This window comes from Callorhinchus milii, unplaced genomic scaffold (assembly GCF_018977255.1).
Source record: "Callorhinchus milii isolate IMCB2004 unplaced genomic scaffold, IMCB_Cmil_1.0 Scaffold26, whole genome shotgun sequence".
Classification (NCBI taxonomy): domain Eukaryota; kingdom Metazoa; phylum Chordata; class Chondrichthyes; order Chimaeriformes; family Callorhinchidae; genus Callorhinchus; species Callorhinchus milii.
Genome location: NW_024704767.1, coordinates 4,790,808 through 4,809,757, shown reverse-complemented (window position 1 = coordinate 4,809,757; position 18,950 = coordinate 4,790,808). Strand labels below are relative to the sequence as shown.

The following is an 18,950-nucleotide window of genomic DNA, read 5'->3' as shown; positions in this document are numbered from 1 at the left end:
TTCACATGAATAAACAAAATCACACTAAATATGCTTAATGAGAGATATTTTGCTCATGTACTGCTTTTAATAAAGCTGCACCAATTTTAGACTACACTTAATTTCATATCTCATCTTCAGGCAACTAATTTTTTTTCCTATTCATTTAAAGGTACATCATCATTCTCACCTAATAATTTCCACGCGTCGGTAGTCAGCCAACACCATCAAACCACAGTACAGTTCAGACAACTGATCCCAGGTCACTGCATAATATTGACTATGTTGTGAACAGCATTAACATACCAATATTTGTACAGAATTAGTGTATGGTACAATAGCAATTTTCCTAGAAGTTACTAAAAGACTTCCTTCACAGGACAGATTTTCTGGCACAGATCCTAGAAAACCATTCTGGGCAACTTTGAAATGGCACATCCCCCTGCAGCTGCTTTTTTGCACTGAACATCAACTGCTGGTTAAAAGCTCCAAACCTTTTGGAGTAAACCTTAGGGACATGCTTGTTAAATACCTTTTGGTCTTGTTGCTACTTCCTATGAGAATGGCTTGTCTGTCCAAGTACAACCTAATTTCACAAAAAGCTTTAAAAGACTAAGGATAGTGGGCTATCCCAACATCTTGCCCGAGATTAACCAACACTCAGAAAACAATATTAGGGGTTAAAGACCAAAGAAATCATGAAAGAGTTTACCAGACAGACAAAAAAAACTAAGACATTTATTTGAAATGGCTCCAATTTTGCCACTGCTTCTCACTGGTCATTAAAAATTCCTCTGAACCCAATATTATTTTTATGCCTTCAATCAAAAGGCAAGATACCAATCATATCACTTAAATAATGTATTTGAAGTTTTTTGAGGCTATTTCTGAAGTTAGCTGAAATTTAAACATGCATGACTCACGTCACAAAAACGTTATCTACATAGAAGAAAGATTACAGGCAATTTCCATACTAATTTAAAGCTAATTCACACAGAGGGAAAATGAGTGTTCATTCAATCCCAATCTGAACTGCCTAAATTCATCATATTTGTGAGTTTGGGTGCAATAACAGAAGGTGTCTTTGTCGAGCCACAATACCTGTTGAAAACAATTAGCTGCAGGGGTGCTTGGAGCTAATACCAGGAAAAGACACGTCTTTTTCCATGCCTTGGCTTCAGAAACGAAGAGGATTCTAGCTCTGAACTTTTCTATATTATTGCTGCTTTTTTAAAAAAGACTCTTTCGGGCCTTTTTTAAAAAAAACACAGGATTCCCTTAATAATCATCTGCTTCATTAAATGTACAAAATTTACTTATTACACTGAATACAAAATTCTCTAGATTTTAAAAAATTAATTTATATTATAGCATAAGTACTGTATATATGTAGAAAACCCTTTTATATAAAGGATGCCACCTACTGGTAAGTATCTAAGGCTTCACCTACACATTTATATTTTATCTAGTCTTACTCCAATTCCCATTTTGATTACTCCCATTAACCCTTTTTGTTGAAGACAATGACTCAAGTTTGGGTCCATCAAATAATACCAATAGCCCTTCAAAACATTATCAAAGTGCTTGTTGTTCATTTACAACACTGGATTGGAGGTTACATGATTGGGGCCATCACAATCAACTCCACTCATGTCCCCTCCTGGCATCTACTCACATGTACATGTTACTGAATGGGAGTTGGGAACACGAGCTGTTCATTTCTTCCGTAGCACAACAAAGGGAATGGTAGCGCCCCCTACCAAAGTCCAGGATGAGATTGATTAACTCAGCAGGCAATTAGACTAGGCTACACATCCAACCTGTTCCTTCCTGGTGTGCCTGATTTAGCACCAAACTACATTAAGATATCAAAGGTTGCAAATATAGATTCTTAGGAATAGCTCGTGTAAGCTAAACTGTTCAGATATTTTACAATTATTATGAGCAATCACAAGCATACTACACATAATAGATATGTTAAAAATGCTAAAGGATTATACCTCTGGGCTCCACATTATTTACAAATTTGTTTTTTNCCCCGTTTATTCTATAGGTGCGAATAGAATAAACAAAATACTATCCCTCTCTATTTCACAAAAACAATTCTTCCATCATTATAAACCTACACATTTCCTTTTTGAAACTATCCAGATCATTTGCCTCCATGGACAATTTGTTACAGATATGTGCCACACTTCAATATTTGTATCAGCGAATCATAAGAAGGTGGAACAAAGGGTCTGGATTAAAGTTGCTTGATATTCAAAACTCTTGTCAAGACTTCCTTGCAAGTAAGGAAAGTGTGACAGAATAGCACTAAATGCACAATGATGAAGTTACTGCTTCTGCACTTGCACAGAAGCAAGCCTTGAAAATAAATGGATTTTTAAAAGTTAAAATGCTGGGGATGGATAAAGAACAGAACTCGAATGTCAGCAATGCTATTTGAGCAACATTCTTTGTATGCAGGTAGCTTGAATTGAGAACCATTTTCAAATTTTGAGTGTAAGGTGTTTTCAGTGTAAACACTACATCGCATCTTCAGTTGACTGGAAAAATAGCATTGAATGTATGGATTGATGTGAAAAAAGCTCATATCATTCTAATTATGCTGATGTATTAACTAACCTAAACTATTTGATAGGGTGTTAAATTCACAATATAAGAAACATCTTTAAAAATCAAAGCGTCTACATTCAAAAGAGGATGATTGTGTAATTGTGATCATATCATGGAATAAAGAGTTAATTCTAAGAAGCTGGTTCAAAACTGTTCAAAAAAAGTGGTCTCTCGCCATACACTGTTCTATTTGAGTGCCATTTGCACAGAAGGGAGTCTAATGATTTACACATCATAGAGATGCAAACTCCATGGAAAGTTATTGAAGAGCAAAACGAATAGTGAAAAGGAAATAAAACGAACATTGTAAAAAAGAATTTCAACTTGAAGTCTTGCAGCTGTGAGGTTTATTGCTTTTGAATAGGTAAATCATTTGTTAAGGGCTTCCGCGTTAGTAATGCAACATAGTTCACCAACAACACTGCAAGTTTTTATAATGTAATGGGGAATACAGTAAAACTCTAATTATCTGCCATAGTGGAGGACCTCCTAGTGGATAACATATTGGCAGAAAATCAAGGTTCCACTGTATGGGAGTGGCAGGTGGGAGCTGAATTTTGGAATCATAAGTTAAGTTGGGAATAAAGTGAGAAGCATGTGCTGAGTAAGGGAAGCAAGCAGGTAGGAGCTAATTATTTGCCTTCTTTATTGTGACGTAACCAAACAGGTCAACATTTGGGATAAAGTACTCTTTGGGCAGCATGTTTACATGCCCAGGAGCAACAGAGTCCTGTGCGAGGCATTACAACTAATCATACTTTGTGATTTACTCCTAATCATAATAGGTCACTAGATGCAAATCATGTGTAGCACATGCAACCAATAGTATTTATTACAATACATTTTCTACTATTGATATGATAGATTAATAAACAAACACCATTAAATGTAAATAAAATTGTCTTCTGCAGACTTCTACTGGCACTCATAACATTCCTGTGAATAATATTTAATAGTCATCAGTGCACTTTATTCACTTCACTGATACAGAATTAGCAAGAAAGTCTCTGTTTCCACACACTTTGTGAGTGCAGAATGAACTAGAATTGAATGAGCTGAGCTGCCTTTGCTTCATATTATACTAAATGTTTTAAATAAGCTTCTGTGATTGTATCTATTCATTCACTATGCATTTTTACAAGGAACATTTTCATAGCATCAGGTAAGATGTTTCTCTGACTTGGATAGTCAAATACCGATTCAAGCAGCCTCACTGATTGTGTAACAAAAATAATCAGGAAAGAACATTCACTTAATTTTGTGACACATTCTTATTTGATATGTACCAAATTTCTGTTACATCAAACAAATGCAATGCATATTCGTGACAATAAGGTACATTGAGATTCTAAGCTACGCATTCAGTTTATCTGTTCATATTCAGGCAGAATGTAAATGGATCAAGCCAAGAGTTAAATTCCTCTCTGGATGGCAAGCTCCAGATCTTGGCTGGGTCACAAAGTGCAGGGATAAAGGAAAAGTGGGGGAATCGAAACTGAGGTGTTGGGGTGGAAGGTAAACTGAATGGTTATATTACTGCCCAAAGACCCAAACAGGTAAATGTTCACAAGACAAGGCAGATTTTTCAATTCCCCTCATCGGGAACGGAGAAAAAGATAAAAGTTGATTTTAAAAAATCTTTAGAGCGATTATAAATGTACAGTTAGTTTTAAATATGTGTTTATAAAAAAACCATAAAAAATTTACTTATTTTTAGACACTTTTGAAACCTTTATAACTAATGACTATTTAGTAGGAGAAATTCAATCTGTGTATTGATATGCTGAAAAATTAAGACAGATGAAATAGACACATGCTTTATTATATGGTGTTAATACAAAATAAATATAAAGTAATATATAACAGTTTACATTTTAGTGTACTCTCTTTAATTCCACTGATTAATCTGTATACAGTCTGCTTCTAGCTGAGGAGAATGCATTTGGAGGTGAAATCATTGTATCTGAATGAGATTATAAAAGCTATACGTAATAATTAATAATGAAAGCAATAGTTTATACAAGTGCACAGGGTCATACAGTTTTGCTTTCAATATGATCAAGTTAAAGAAAAGAGCAGCTGGGTAATAAGTAGCTTAATAAAAGAGAAAAAAACACAGGAAGTTTTTTTAAAAAAAACACTGCTGAGGGAATGTGCACAATGTCAATTAATAATGCCATTTGGTGTTTTTCCTAATAGGTGTCCCTAGAAAAGAACCAATTCCATTTCTGCACAACAGGTCACAGGATAAAATGGGATACATTATGTGTATTCAAAATAAAAAANTCTTTCCTGAACTTCATAATTTAAAGTGGTTACTATGCAAACACTATTCTTTCAAAGGTTTTATTTAAAATGTTACTTCACAATTTTACTGAAACAATGTATTATAGTGACAAAAGATGAAGCAATATTATATTGCACATCTCATTCAGGTTTAGTCACACAAAATTTCCAAGTCGATGTGTTTTTGCTTTTTCCTGTATCATCAGATATTAGCTTCATAAGCCTTAACTGTTTTGTTTGACCAAGAAGTATTGGTAACATAAGATGTCCGAACACTTTTTGATGAGAAGAATACATTTGGCGAATAAATAAATAATCTTGTTAAGGCTTGAACCTTTAGTTAAATGTACGTTTTTTTGGACAACCCACGTGAGAATCTATCACCATGCTTAAAAGAATCCAAACCAGACTGTGTGTTCCACATCAGTGGAATACACATTAGAAATGCCGAACCATACATAGTAACCTATTCTCACGAGTTTAAGGCTAAAAAAGAAATAGAATGCAAACTTTGAAACATATCAATTCAAAGAATACATCGGATGGGGAGAAATCTGTTTCTCTTTAATGTGTTACTCTAAACAAGGAAATTCCTCAAAATTAGGAAGGCGGAGGAGGAATGGTTGGTTTAATACCTTTGGCAGAAGCTAGCAGAGTCTTGTCAAGCTGTACATCTCCCTTAACAACCAAATCAAAACCGTGTTTGCTGAAAGTTTGAGGGTTGTTCCAGATGGCTGCCAAACTTCAACAATCATTGATGTCATGTGTTTAAAACTAGTCTAAGTGGTGCCTCATGCTTTTGTAAAATGTTGCCAAGAGGAGGATTTTTCTCCGCCAGATATACAAAATATCAATGAATGAGTCATTGTTGGTTCCCCCAAATATTTATTTCTATTACAAATAATAATAATAATCCTTGCATTTGGTATAGTGCCTTATCATGTTGGAAGGACGTCTCAAAGCACTTCACAGGATTTACTGTAACATAAAGTGACTGTGTATTTATAGGCAAATGTGGCAGCACAATTGCGCACAGCAATGTCCCACAAACAGACATAAACAAGTGACCAATTTTATTTGGGGCATTGTTGGCCATGACACCAGGAGAAATTCATTTCTCCAGGAGTGCCACAGTATCTTTAATGTCCACCTGAACAGGGAGATGGGACCTTGACTCAACATCTCATCCAAAGGATAGCATCTCCGACAATGTTGCTTTAGACAATGTGTTCAAGTCCCGGCGTGGGATTTGAACCCCCAATTTTCTGACTTAAAAGCGAGAGTGCTGAGATATTGTAGGTAACTTAGTGGATTTTCCAAGGGATGGATGGAGTAATGTATTGGGTTCTTTCTTTCATCTTTAGGGCCTTGTTTCAGAAAACCCATCCCCTGCTACCAGGACTCTACGTGAGTTAAGTTTTTCTCAGTGCATCACACTGTAAAACTGCCATAATTTTGGACAAATCAATTTTAATCAAGAAGGACACAAGAATACATGCCATGCAAAATAGTGAGAAATCACAAATTAATAGAGAGCATAGTAAAAAAGAGAAATTTGTTTTGCATGTGGCCATTCTATACTTTCCTGGGAATGTATCTCACCTGAAAGATAAAGAAACATTCTACCCTTCATTCAGAATGAAGTATTGGGAAATGTATCCTTAGACGATGCTTTATTCTGTCAATCAAGAGGAATAATTCCTCTTACTCATGTTCCATTCTGAACCAGCAAAGAAATATAGTTTACATTTCTTGAATCAGAGTTTAGAAAAACATATCTAACTACTTGCAGGATTCTCCATTTACTAATCTTGCAAATTATATCTTATCTTGTTTGCAGCAGGCTACAAGCTCCATGGATGATTATGGCACTACTGCTTCTCATTAACATCTGATTATCAGTTTATTATTTTATGAAATAGAAGTTTCCATGCTCAAGATATAAAAATTAAAAATTGTATAAAGTTTCTCAATAGAATGCGGGACCAGGAAACGAAAACCACATTTACCATACCTAAGCTTTTCACTGAAGAGAAGCTGCCATAAATAATTCTGCAAGCAGATATTTCAGTAGATAGCTCACACAGCTCAGTCATCTTTCAGTGCTAAATGATTCTGAGTGTGAGTCCCAAGGAATCCACATCGCTTTTAAAGGCTGATAAAATTAACCCATTGAGTAATAAATGAATTTTGTTTTAAGGCATAACTAATAATTGAAAAAAGTGTAAAACTATTAGACAGTCTTAGCTGGCCAAGTACCTTGCTAAGTGGTTAAATTTAAAAAAAAGCTGTACTTCAGCACAATAAATATGCCATGACATCTATCCACATTTTAGAATTCATCACCTTAATAATAATAAATGATATGTTCATTATTTATTCTACAGAGTAATAACCCTCATCTCCTGCCCAAAGAAAACTATTTGGATTTGAAAATATCTATGAAATAAAGATTTTGATAAACTATGGTTCATACGTTCTAAGGATATATTGAAAAATAATATGTTATTCATAAATACAGTAAAATGAATAGTGTTTCACCACTACACATGCAACTGTAAAATACACATTATACATCAATACAAATGAAATCTTCAAACTAGAAACTGCTTGCTATTAATAAAACACCAAATAAATCTTAACTACATTTTGTTGCTCTATGGATAGAATTAATATAAAATCACTATTAGGAATATCATAACACACTCCAATGGTTAAAAAATTGTACATCTGGAAAGAATTGAAAGTTTCCATGGTGGCATCAGAAACCTTGAAACTAAACTTGCCACGTACATATATGTATATAAAGAAACACGTCTACATACAGCCATACTACAAAAAATTTGATTATCATTACTCATTTCTGTAATTCAAAATCATAATTAAATCAATTCTGTGGATTTAAACACAAAAAGCCAAACAGAATGTTCTTTGCAGTATATATGTGTGTCTATATATATATGAGCAAATTTAAATTAATGAATCTACTTTCATAAAGAAAAAAGTTTCATAGTAAAACAGCCAGGATCCACCACATGCGCAATAAGATATGTGTAATATGCTTGGCAAGCAGATAGACTAACTGATCATCAATTTCATTGAACAAAAAGACGAGGGATATATCATTAAAGTTAGGAAGAAAGGAATTTAAAGAGACCACCGTTTTTAATTTCTTCAATTGTTACATGTCCATAATACAGTTCTTTTTTAAAAAAATAATGATTCTACCCATGGTGCAAGGATTAGAACTGTATACATGAACTGGAAAAGGTAAACTCAAATTCCAACTGACAGAGATTTGCAATCTGGTATCTGCAGCCCAAGATATAGATCTCCAGCGTTAGTTTTTTGAATAAGTAAGACCGAGAAAGAGTTGCCTGACTGAAAGGGAGAGTTGATGGAGAAAATTCACATGGGTGCTACCAATACATGCTTGATAAGTTAAAGGGCCTGTTTTTGTACTGTTTTTGTTCTGTGATTCTATGAATGAAGAAGAATAGACCTTTTTATCATTCCATGCAGATACAGAATCACTCGTTAAATAAAACTCATTATTTTTTGTCTCAATGATGTCTCTCGGCTCTCAGATCAGAACATTCCCTACCATACCAGTGTTTTCTATTTCCAAAATCAATGAGATTATTAATGCAATGCAAATTAAGGGCATTTAATGCTGTGGTGTATTGATCACTTTGAAATTGTGATTAATTAAACTTAAACAGTCTACAGTCAGCAGGACAAATTTCTTGTCTAGATTAAATTTCAGGTAGGAGGTGAAATGCCAGAGGTGAAATGCCAGCGTCTAATCCACTTCTCCAACCACTCCTTTATGTCCTCCAATTTTTCCGATTTGAACAAATAGCTAGAATATAACTGAACACATTTGTTGTCCGGTCACCACCCAAATCACTTAATTAAATGCTCATTCCACTTCAGTTGCAGTTAACAATCAGTCTCAGGAACCCAAACCAGAGAAAAAAAATAACAAGGCAGTTTCAGGTCATGAACCTAACCTAAAGAAGCAACGAATGGAGACATATTCTTTGAATCTGAAAGAGGGACTACATTTCCAGTTGAGTGTTTGCTTTGATAATACTGTCAGGTCCTCCTACAGTACACTCCTGACCCATTGAAATGTAAAAACATGATATCATTTTTAAAAAAATCCACTCCACAGAAATTGTATTTTGAAAAGGTTAATGCAAACATTCTGGAGTGCAGAACATTTTCCTGCTTTCTATCCATGGTCATGTTAAATCAGGCATTAATCTTTAAAAGTGCTAGACTTCCCACACATTCCACATACCCTGAACCTTCAATTCAAACCATGGTATCCTCTGACTTCAGAGCTCAAATTGAATAATGTGCAAAAAAACCTGAGTGACATGAATTATGCCTAATAGATTAGGAGCAGCACACTGCCGGAGCTTTGCCAACCTAGTGAATGTAGTAAAATGCTTTAAATATTATATCAACCTGATCAAATATTACAATAAATATTTTTTTTCTAATATACACAGTCCATGCCTAAAGTTGCATATGAATAAATGCCTGTGGAACACCACTATAAAAAAGTATTAATTGGTAACACCAATTTTACAGGTTATTTTTAGGCTCATGGAGACTGATTTCATGTCTCCGATTCTGTCCTCTGATTCTCTGGCGAAACAGGTTATGGGAAGACGGGCATGTTTCCTGAAACAGCTGCACAGTGAGCAGGCTCTTTGAAGAGATTCAAGTGCCAGTCTGGAGCTATTTGAGCATATGACAATCACCACTGAATGGGTAGTTGCATACTCAGCTGGCAGAATGCTTTCTGGGCTCAGTTCCTTGGCCAAACCAAAGTTCCAGCTCTCAATGAACCCAATGGATCCAAGAAAGATGCATGTAGGACATTCCTATAACCTACACTACCACTAGGACAGTTTGAGAGTAGACACTCAACATGAAATCTTAGCACAAGCTTTAAAATGCAAGATATCCATTTGCAAGTATTACATATTTTGTGTCGAAACAAACAATTTTAAAGCGAGAGAAGGATTGAACTTTGCTCAGAAAATAATCGTCCAACGCTCCCGTCATCTTAAAAAAACTTTAGGATTCAGAGGTTACGGTCCAGTCATACCTAGCACATTGCCCACGGGTACTTCCTCTAGCTTCTCCAATTCTCTGCCCATTAGCAGGTATAGGTCTTCCAATGTACAGCAAGTCATGTGCGGGATAGACTGAAGATCATCAACGGGTGAAGCATTTTCAGGTATCTGTGTACAGAAATATGAATATAAACATTATTATTTTAAAAGTGTTTACCATGGAGAGATGGTTCTCAGCTCTGCTTTAAGATGAAGGGAGTATCGGCAATGCATTATCTCCCGCCTGTATTCCTATTTTGCTTAATGTTTGTAAGTCCAAAAGAGAGTTCACAACTTTGGTTTAAAAGCTGGTTTACAAATCCTATAGGGTTGAGTGTTTATCCCTCCTTACTCAAGAGAGCTTCACCTGAATCTCAGACACAACAGGCCCCAGTAGAATTACAAGTATGCACTGAATTCATTCAACCTGAAGGACAATTAAAGCCATAGAAAATGAAACTTCAACCACCTAAAGAGTCAGAGAAAGAAAAACATAAACTACAGGTATCCATAAATATAAATAGTACATATAAAGTAAATCCCAAATATCAATTCAAATTAAATCAAGAAAGTAGAGCAAGTAACCAATTTAAAATAAATTGTTTTTTTGCTTGAATAATCATGCATATTTGGAACAATTCATGAGGTAGGGTAACAGTGGCAGAAACGTTCCAGACATTTAAAAAGATCAACAGCTGAACCTCAGTGGTTTTTACTCCTGCGTTTTTCTTACATGTTAAATACTATTCCCTCACAACGTTTCTATATATTATACTGACCTAGACACTCTGAGGTGTGTTCCAAGGCAGTTGCACATCAAGAAGTTCATGTGACCTCAATGAATCATGTAACCTTTGTTCTTGTAATTTATATCATCTCAGTTGTTTGATGTGATATTGCCTTGGAACATGCTCAAACTCACTCCAGAATGCATTATCCTATACAGTCAATGTCACGACCGCATAACACATGAGTAACAGTCTTAAAATGTTTCACATCCTGAAGCTACTGAGAAAACGTTGGGTATAGCGTGATTTTCAAATTTTCTTTACCATTTAAAAAAGAAAATGCAAATGGCAGCACTCACTTTGGTGTGTACATAGTGGTGCTGATAATGTGACCAATGTCATGGTCCTGTGCAATATCGCTTCATATTGTGGCACCGCACTTGAGGGTAAGGCTCTTTCGAGGGACTACACAGTAAAATTTCATAAACTTCTTTTGTTCAGTTACATGCTCTTACTGGGCACTTCCCCCACCTTCATGTTTAATTTTTGTTCTTATTATAAAAGATCTTCATCACATTGAAAACAGCTTTAAAAGGAAAGTCAATGTACAAGCTTCAAGCAAGAAGTGCCTCAGCCCCTCCCCGCCACATGCAGATCATAGATCTGTGAAACAGAATGCAAATTAATTCCCATCAAAGTACACCTTGCTCTGAGAACTGGTGCAGACTCGATGACCCAAATGTCTTCCTTCTCACTGTAAATATCTATGATTCTATAACAAAGAGCAAGAAGAATATCTTGCTCAATATGGAATTGGAAGTTAGAAGCATACAAGACATGAAAACAATAACAACAACTTGCATTTATATAGCGCCCTCCAGGCAGGTTAGGGTCTCAGAGTGATTAACATACTCCAGGGAACACTACTGTTGCAGTCATGATGGTGCCATGTTCAAAATGTATTTTTTGATCTACTTTATACTTTTTATATTTTCACACCAAAATAGATTGCATTTGAAGTATTTTTAACCGCATCAAAATTACTTGTTAAAACACAGATTCCATTGCTTCAGGGATCTTTCACTGGCATAGCATTTTTTTCATGGCACAGAACAATAAAAGGTTCCAAAATATAATGAAATCCACATTGTCATTGAGGGGGTTTAAATTTGTTCAATCATTCAGAATAATTCTTCGTTTGTTTTGATCACCACAGTTACTATATGAATAAATGTATACAAAAAGTCTGATTAAATAAAAACTGTCTAAACAGACAGGAAACTATGTTGAAATGGGTGAGGAGCAAGCTTTGCTAGGGTGTGTAAGGAAAACGTGCAGCATGAAGCTTATCTTTATAATGGTCATCTACTTAAATTACACTGAGACTTCAGATTAAAATGTAACTTGAGAATGGCAGTCACAAAAAAGTGTTTGTTGAGAAGACTTGAAAAAGCTAAAGTATCAGGAAAATAAGACGCAAACAATCATGCAAATATCACTTGAGAGCTAAAAGGTACAAGGGTACCTTTTTCACCAGATTCACAAAAGATTCACAAAAGAATTTGTGAATAGTGCTGCGTTGCAATCAATGCTCCATAACAGCACTGCAGCTGACTAGGAAAAGGCCTGTCATCTCACCAATCATAGCTAAATTTAGACTGAATCAATTCTGATGATAATTAATAATACAGTAATAAACTAAATGGTTTCTAATCTGGAGAGAATGGCTTCTTGATGATTTATCACCAACTGTTGTAATGTATTTACAACACCAAAATTACATTTAGATAGCATCTTTCACATCGGAAGGACATCCCAAGGCACTGACCTTGGTGCAGTGCAGTCCTAGAACAAATATTTACCTTGGCTAAAGCTTCTGAAGGGTCATACTTTGGTCCTAGAACAAAAATTTTCTGTCCTCTGCGAACTGTTCCGCTGTAGACCCTGGCAAAGGCGATGAAGTGTTCTTTGTCTTCTGCCTCTCGTCCTTCAGAGTTCAGACTCATGTGCTCCACCTGGTTGGTCAGCTGAGACTCTTCAGTGAAGTGAAAAGCAATTATATGTAAATATTTAAGTTACATCATTTCAGCGTCATGATAATCAGATTTTATTAATTATGAATTAAAATTGGGCCACTGGATTCTTCACAGTGAAGTCAAATAATTCTTCAATACTGCAGTATTTTGCTTCATTGATTCTTCAAGTAAATATGATTTGTCATTGTATTTACACCAGGAACCAAGATAACCAAACAACATTCAACTGACATAACAGAACTTACTAACCAAGACAATTATTAAATGGAAAATCTTAGCAAAGGGCACCATGATAGGGAGCAATTAAATACTTTTACTATTAACAGGTTCAAACTCGTGAGACAAATGGCGAAGCTTCATGCTATGCCGTACATTTTTGTTGAATTAAGTTTTTGTAACAAATAAAAGCAAAAAAATGTATTGGAGCCTTGTCTTGTCAATTAGGATGAAATTAATCTCATTGAAATGATGTGATTTAAATTAAATTAATTTCATTCTATGCCATTTGAAATTTTGGTTAGTAGTGAAAAANGTTAAACATTTTGATTTACGTTTCATAGCATTCATGCTTCTGAAATAGATATATAAACAGAAATGGATCCTGAAATCCTTAAAGGAAAAAAAACCTTTAAAATCCAAATCCCTAATTACAGAATGTTAAAATAATTTAGCAAAAATCTTGGGAGTCATTAAAATCTATATCATTAAACCTTTTAGTGACTGTTTTGGTCCATTACAAGCACTAATTATGATAAAACCTTCACCTTTGTTCTCTGTACTGGTTGAGGAAGTATTCCCAGAAAGGCTCTGTGCAAGCTTCTGCTCTTGATTCGCAAGTTTCTCTGCATGTCGACGTCGGGCCTGTTGTTGCCGATCGGCTATCTCTTCTTGAGTCAAAGGTCTTAAAAAAAAGGACGTCAAATGTAACTTTAATCCTATTTATTCAAAAAGTAAGAACTCCAAATCTTTCTGTCACTACCCTAACACAAATGGAGTGAGGTATTTTTCTATGCCATTAAACTATACAAGAAACTGGTAGCAAAATCCTGGGCCATTCTTGTCCCACGTTCTGACTGCAGCTCAAGGAAGCAGATCTTTTGAGTACTCCCTCAATTGTAATGATGCATGACACAGGGAGAGAGTAAACAGTGAATACACTTCCCCTTCAAACACAAAAACAAATTCTGATGATGCACTGGGATTCCAATAGAGTCAGCCAGCCAAAGGGAAGGGAATGTTGGCACAGAATTACAAAAAAAACCCTCTGAAATAGAAGAATTTTGCATCTTGCATAGGAACAGAATATGTGACAAAAACCAATACATATGTAAATCAACAGAAATCTTTCCCAGACCAATTGACTGATTATACGATGTGGCCCGAAATAAGCAATAAAGGATTGGCATTTTGTGAATACAAAATGAGATGGATAAGATCTTGTATGGCAGTGCCTTGTTTTTAGCAGCTCTTCTATGGAAGTGGATCCAAGTGGAATTTCAGAATTTTTTGCAACAGGATTACAATAATTGTTGCGTTTGATACAGCACCTAAAATATTGAGGGATTAACAAAGTGCTTCATAACATTTCTGTAAAGTATTCAGAAGATCAAGAGTGTTTCTCACTGCTAACTTATTAAAAGGTCGTAATTGAAACTGAAATTGAGAGCTTGAATCCAGTTCATAATCAAAGTTTATATCCATCGTACAAAATTGCTCTCTGGCAGTATATGAAAATATTAACCCGGTGATGTAGAGGAGGGTTGCAACTCTGAGGCTGGTATTGACATCCATTCACCAGGGTAGTTTCAGAAAAGCATATCTTTCATCCAAAGTTATGCATTATCTCAATTATAATAATATTATTATCATTATTAAAATTGAGGCAATGCATAATAACAATATTATTATTAGTGAGTCATAGAAACAACTCAAATTGCTTCACAAGTTATACTGTAAAATGGAGTGACTGGGCATTAATATGGTACAAAAATGGTAAAAAATGTTGGCAGAAACTTAATTACCCTGATTAGGGATCTCTTACCTAAAGCACTATACAAACAATAAACAAAAAAATACTCTTTGCACAAATTTAACTAGTTTTTAGCCGATAGTATTTTCAATTTTTAAGATTTAGTATTTTTAATTTTTAAGATTTACTTTCGTAGTAATTTATCCTGTAGCCCGAGGGCTTAGTTCTTGCAATAGTTAGTGATATATTGCTGTAGCCTGAAACTAAAGATAAGTGAAAACACATTTTCACTTGGAAATACTGTGTATTAAATTACAGCAATAATGAACAAGGAAAACAAAACATTCAAAAAGCAACATTGGTTATTATACATTTGGACAGACTTTGAGATACACATTAAACATGCCTTTAACCTAGCAATGCTTATAGAAAAATGATGCCCATCAGGTTGCGAACTATAAGTACTGTTCAGTTAACTCTAGAGAAAGTAGGATAAAATAATAAACAATAAAATTGGTATCAGATGAAATGTCTTCTGCAAGAACCATGGCTGATGTCACAGAATTAAGAAATTCTATGCAAACTGGAATTGGATGAATGGTATGTTCAAGCTTGACTTAAAAGCTATTCAAAGACAAGTCACTCCTTCCAGCTACACACATATTCGAGACAAGCAGTCAAGGGAAACAGAAAAGCCAAATGAATGCAAAACTTAGAATTATACTTCAAACTTTGGTTGCTTGATCTTAAAGATCTTTAAGAATAAAATAGAAGCAAGAAAAGTTACAAAAGGTTGCTGCTGAATATTTAATTAGTATAATTTGACACTTGGCATTGAACCAAATTTGACAGACTTGCTGCAGTGCATTGCCAGCTATGCTTGTCTGCCACCATTTGTTTTGACTGCCGTTTCCATTGTCTAAATTTCATGATGATGGATACAATCTGAAACAACAAGGTCCTATATTTAGTCAAGCTACTATGTTCCAAAACAAGCTCTTCTTTATCTTGGCAAACTCGGTAATTTTATGTGGGAAATAATGTGAATTGAAATGAGGGTTGAGGGTAGGTTTAAAAGTCTTATTGAAACCATTTTGTGAACATTCGCAAACTCAGTTAATTTTGATTTAAGAGAACTGGGCATCATGCCAGCATACAACAAAAAGTAAAAACAAACTTATTCTTTGTCTTCATCGAGCTCCAACTTAACAAAAATGCTAAAAGCCTCCAACTCACTTTATTTCTCCATTTGACAGTTTCTCTCCAAAAAGATTTACAGAGTAGAACTATGACCTGAATTATTGAGCATAAGCAGCTCCAAGACTTGACAAGGTCTTAAAATGTTAGGTCAAAATAAGGAATGGTTTGGAAATCATTTAAATACGACACAGAAATATTTAACGCGGGGCTGGAAAAAAAAGCTTGCTCGTTTCACAGGCATTTCTCTATGCTGCATACGTACACAAGTGATTACAGTCCTACACCGTTATAAGGCATTTACTAGAGTGCAAGTTCACTTATAATGTTGGTATCCAGTGGGCCCAGGTTTACTGAATGTGTGGTACACTTCTGGCGCTGACTAGCCAGCCAGTCTGTTCCAGAAGCAGTGTGAGCAGCGACCAGACATTCCGGAAGCACAAGCGGAGGCCATTTTCATTCAAAGAGCCATTATCCACACGGGTTCCAATTTTGTAGACATTGTTATAAAATGGGGTTGATCTACAGTCAAGGTCTACTTTTGGATGCAACAAGAAAATAGATCGAGAAGGCGTAGGTTTAAAGTTATAAAGGGCAATTTCAGGACAGATACCAGGATTTTTTTTCTTCACTCAGAGAGTCTATCTTGAAATTCCTAGGTTGGCACTGGGCAAAGTTCAGTTCAACACAAGGTGGTGTTAGTTCAAGCATTCTTTGTTTTTTTTAAAAAAAACAGGATTACCATTATAAAAAAGTTTTGCTATAATTTACTGTAATTGATGCATAACAAAAAGGTTTCACAACCTGTGTGTTTAATAATAAAAATTGTAATGGTTATAAATTTTTGCTTCACTTCCAATTGATTGAACTGCAAACTATGTTTCAGAAAAAGGCAAAGAAATCAATCCTTTGAGCAAGACAGATATGTTTATTCGTCCGTACATTGTCAGGTTGGAAGGGATAATGAGTCAGAGTAATTTTTTTAATCTAATTTTACACAATAAAGATTGACCTGTCAATCATGGGTAACCGGACTTTTGACTGGCTGGAAAAATGCCCTTTAAACCCAGTGACTCTGAAAACTCCAATACTGCAGCAATTAAAATGTACTGTTTAACAGAGCCATTATTACCACATTCTCAAGAAATGTGATTTTAGATACCTAAGTATCTGGAGTACAAGGTATAACATTTAGCTTTAGTGATTTTATTATTGATAAATACATTGGTTCATATTTAAAAAGGCACTGCTAATTCCGTTAATTCTTCCAGGTACAGTTGGAACAATAATGTCTCTTATTCAACTGCAGAATAATTGATACTAGACACTGTTTAAATTGACTAGGTGATACAGGTAGATTTCAAACTATACAAATTACATACACTTCCCTTACCATTCTAAAACTCCACCCCATATGGTATTAACTGAAGTGAATATTTTGGAGCATCTAACAGAAATGCTTGTGCTTGTCAGAAAAAAACCCTCTAATTCATCAAGGGAAACTAATATGCTCTGAGTCAGGACAGAATTTACTGAATCAGCTGCTAAAATGAAGACTGATAGCATATTGAAATTAGATCCAGACCTCCTGAATATAACGTTTTTCTCTAACTATAGTCACTTATAGACGTTGCACATTTTTGTTTCTAGTCTAGACATGAAACAAAAACTTCAAAAGAGGTACAATCATCAAGATTGCAGTTGCATCAAATTAGACATCTTTTCTGGTTAATTATTCAACAGTGAATCAAAAGGAAAAGGTTGTTTGAGGCTAACAGATTTTAAAATTGTAGGCAAAATCCAAGTAAAGACTCAATAGAGATTTAGAAGAATAGAATTTTGTAAAATAATACTTATGTAGCAAATTCAGAGGTAAATGTCATCTATTTGCAGAACTTCTCTTTCACAAAGAGTAACAACACACAAAACAATGACAAGGGGGGTAGACTGTCCTCAATATAGAACTATTTATGTATAAGGCAATACAACTTTTGATTAAGCTCATATTACAAGTTTTAATAATACTTCATAATTTAGTTATCACAACATGCTGAGTCTTCAGTAAAAATACATAGAAAAAAATCATCGGAACAATAATAAAGTCGCAGGCAAATTTTTTTTTATATTTTCAAGTGCATAACATTCCCCCAAAACAACTTACCTCTGCTTGTTGTGAGGCAAAGCTTTTGAATCAACAGCAAACATTTTGCACACAAATACGATAACTGGGGCAGTTTCATCGCTCTTGCATTCAATAAATGCTGATCAAATGAAAAAGAAGAATGTATCAGGTTGAGTGAGTTAAACTGCATCGCTCAACATTGTTACTAAATTCAATGGGTGATGGTTCCTTATTTAATTGATATACAATTGTATTTCCCACAAAATACAGTCAATCACTTTACAGTATATCTTGTGAACCTCTTTGAGAAGTCTCGATGACTTGATAAGGTACTAAATAAAATGCAAGATTATTATTATTATTTAGATGTGATGTTTTTCTACCATATATTTCCATACAATAGTTTTAACATGTTGCATTAGGTACTTTGTTCTGTAGTATTAGAATGTAGTTTAATTAGAATTGACATATGGTAGACCAGTTCTTGATGGAACTGTGGGAAAGAGCAGCCATCAAGAACAATGCAGTTACTATCCTATGTCCACTTTCCTCACAGATTCAAACAGCAGTTATCCCAGAAAATGAAAAAAGACGGAAATTTCAGTGGTACAGTAAGCACATATGTAAAATGATACAACATCAAGCACATCAGCAGCGGTTGAACTCAGGATGTCTCGTGCTTACTGGGTGTATGTTCACTCATTAAAAACAGACCAGTTCTTACCACAGTTCCCGGTGCAATATCTGGTTGTTCCCTTGCGCACAATTACACCGATAGAAAATGCACACAGGATTTCTCATAGAACAATGCTACTCTACTCGGATGGGGGCAATTGGTAATGCAAAGCACAACCAGTGTTGTGATTTTAGTTTCACATTTCT

General features: G+C 35.0%; 1 protein-coding gene across 1 annotated transcript in view; it reads right to left on the bottom strand.

Annotated features, from left to right (window-relative positions):
* efl1 (elongation factor like GTPase 1) overlaps window positions 1-18,950 on the bottom strand; it is a 65,068-nt gene that overhangs the window by 24,252 nt on the left and 21,866 nt on the right. The window contains 4 exon segments of the mRNA XM_042344103.1: window positions 10,010-10,145; window positions 12,607-12,779; window positions 13,545-13,681; window positions 18,108-18,207. Of these exon segments, the coding sequence (XP_042200037.1) occupies window positions 10,010-10,145; window positions 12,607-12,779; window positions 13,545-13,681; window positions 18,108-18,207 (546 nt within the window).